The 2586-nt window shown below is 32.4% G+C and overlaps 1 protein-coding gene across 3 annotated transcripts; it reads left to right on the plus strand.

Moving 5' to 3' along the window:
* Positions 1–463: 463 nt before the first annotated feature.
* Positions 464–2586, plus strand: LOC8283947 (protein RGF1 INDUCIBLE TRANSCRIPTION FACTOR 1). Of its 3 annotated transcripts, XM_002519385.4 has the most exons (5): positions 464–688; positions 772–866; positions 959–1138; positions 1250–1465; positions 1863–2586. In XM_002519385.4, the coding sequence occupies exons 2-5, from the start codon at positions 864–866 to the stop codon at positions 2097–2099; spliced, it is 636 nt and encodes a 211-aa protein (XP_002519431.2). In that variant the 5' UTR covers positions 464–688; positions 772–863; the 3' UTR covers positions 2100–2586. The 3 variants fall into 3 exon arrangements, with proteins under 3 accessions (XP_002519431.2, XP_048235836.1, XP_048235837.1); XM_048379879.1 differs by having other exon boundaries at positions 464–866; XM_048379880.1 differs by having other exon boundaries at positions 464–866; positions 1024–1138.

Genomic DNA, 2586 nt, shown 5'->3' on the forward strand with positions numbered 1-2586 from the left:
ATTTAGAGTTTAATTAGTTCATAAAACTTGATAGATGGATATTTTAATTTAAATAAAGTTTTTAAATTTATGTTTATATCTTTCTAAAAGAATTTTTAATTACATCATAAAAGAAAATTGAATTTAGATTTTTATTTGCTAAAAATAGAAATCTTCTTAGTTTTTATTCAACATCTATCAGAATCATTGAGAATTCATCATTGTGTAATCTACTTAAAAGAAAATAAAAGGAAAAGAAAATCTCTCAACTTTTTTGGTGAAATTTCTCTCTATGATCCATTTGTTGCATAAGAATACCTAAGCAACGGCGAGATTAGGGTTTAGGGGTCCACTTAAAGAAAAGAATTTGGCCCTTTAAGATGATGACACGTAGATAATTGACAGACGTGGCAGTAAACAAAGAGGTTGATCTTTATTGTAAACAGCTAATGATGGACGTCCCTATATTATGCGTAGCCAAGTGGCTGACCTTGTGCCTACGTAGAGACGCAAAGAAGATCCAAAGTAGCGTAAGCGCCAAACTCACCCATCCTTGTCCAAGCATCTAACGGTTATAGAAAATTCTTCAGCCACCAAAGATCAATCTCAACCGTTAAAAGTTTCCAAGAGTATTACCTCATTTGTTTTATCAGCTCCTAATTTGTCCCTTACTCTAGGCGTTGTTTTGTTGTTGATTTCTAAGTTACAGGTGGTTTAATTAGTTCTCTCTCTTTCTTTCTCTCTCTGTATCTTAATTTCCGCCATTGTGATCTTTTCCTTTTTTTGTTAAAGTCTTGTAAGTGGTATTCAATTCATCAGTCTTGGCTAAAGAATTTGCAGTGTTTCAATCAAGAGACAAGTTCCTGCACATTTTGCTTCTGAACATGGTAATCTTGATTCTTGATGATTTTACTTTAATGTGGGCAAGTGGGCGTTCCATTCTTTTGTTTTATAAATTTGGTGGGGTTGGTGTTGACAGGATACAATGTTGGTTCCACCATGGCTAGAGTCATTGCTAAGCACAGCATTCTTCTCCATTTGTAGAACACATGGAGATGCAGCAAGAAGTGAATGTAATATGTATTGCTTAGATTGTAGAGGGGATGCATTTTGTTTCTACTGTCGTTCTTCAAGGCACAAAGATCATCAAGTCATTCAGGTAAAAGGTTCTGTGTGTCTGATAAATTGATCATATTATATATTTTTCTGCTGTATGTTTTCTTTTTGGTTGTTGATGGGATTTTCTTGTTCTTGTTTATAATATGTATAGATAAGGCGATCTTCATATCACGATGTAGTGAGAGTTGCAGAAATTCAAAAAGTGATAGACATAAGTGGAGTTCAAACTTATGTTATAAACAGTGCAAGAGTTTTGTTTCTGAACGAAAGGCCACAGCCAAAATCTGGAAAAGGAGTAGCTCATATTTGTGAGATTTGTGGTAGAAGTCTTCTGGACACATTTCGTTTTTGTTCATTGGGATGTAAGGTAAGCTAAGCTAAATTAATTAATTAATTAATTAATTAACTAGCATTTTTCAATTACATCTTTTAATTAAATTTTCCCTAATGAACTAACAATTAATGTTCATCATCAAAGAAACATTCATATATCATCATATGGTCACGATTTGCTCATCTTTGCCCACACACCATACATATGACCCACATTATTCATCACATTATAACTATCACCATCATAACAACTCTTCCCATTCACTATTGCCCATAATCATTATCATATTGCACATTTGGTTTTTATTTTTATTTTTTATAACATGATAGCTTATATATGTTTAGGTCATTAATTTTGGCAAAAGTAGTGTTGTTTGATATGTATATAAATATGTAATTTATTTTTGAAACAATTTATATAATTAATTTAGGTTGTAGGAATAAAAAGAAATGGAGATGCAAGCTTTAGCTTAGAGGCTAAGAATGAGGAAGAATTAATGGAAAGAAGAGAAGGAATAACATCAAGAATTGTTGTGTCAAGAAGAGAGGATGAAGAATTGCGTGAAGGGTCACAACAAGACATTTACCCGCCTACGCCTCCTCCACCTCCTACTTCTAGTGCAAGAAGAAGAAAAGGCATTCCTCATAGGGCACCCTTTAAGTCCTAATTTTAAAAAAAAAAATTAAAAATTAATTGCCCCTTTTAATTATTAAAAAAAGAAAAAAAGAAAAAGGAAGAAACACAAGGTAGTATATTCGATCCATCATTTCTTGCACAAATTGCTCTCTTTAATTTCATTTTCTCTCTTCCTTTAGTTTTCTTTGGGGGGTCAATTGTCTTACATTAAAGAAATTGTAGGGTACCCTTTTGGTTGAAATGTCCAAAAAGGAAAAAGAAAATTAAAAAAAAGGGTTAATTAGTAAGTTAATTACCCTTTTGGGTTAGGGTCCCATACAACAAAGTTCCCTTGTGAAGAAGCAATAATGCACACTTGTTGTTGATAGTTGCAAGGTGTATATGTCAATTAAGAAATTATAAAGCAAGTCTTTGTGAAGTCCGTTTTGTGGTTTTCTTGGGCCCACCAACCACATGGGCATTTTACATTAAAGAAACATCTTTTTATTTGTTTAATAAAAAGATGTATATTCTCTTTT

Source organism: Ricinus communis, chromosome 10, assembly GCF_019578655.1.
Source record: "Ricinus communis isolate WT05 ecotype wild-type chromosome 10, ASM1957865v1, whole genome shotgun sequence".
Taxonomy (NCBI): domain Eukaryota; kingdom Viridiplantae; phylum Streptophyta; class Magnoliopsida; order Malpighiales; family Euphorbiaceae; genus Ricinus; species Ricinus communis.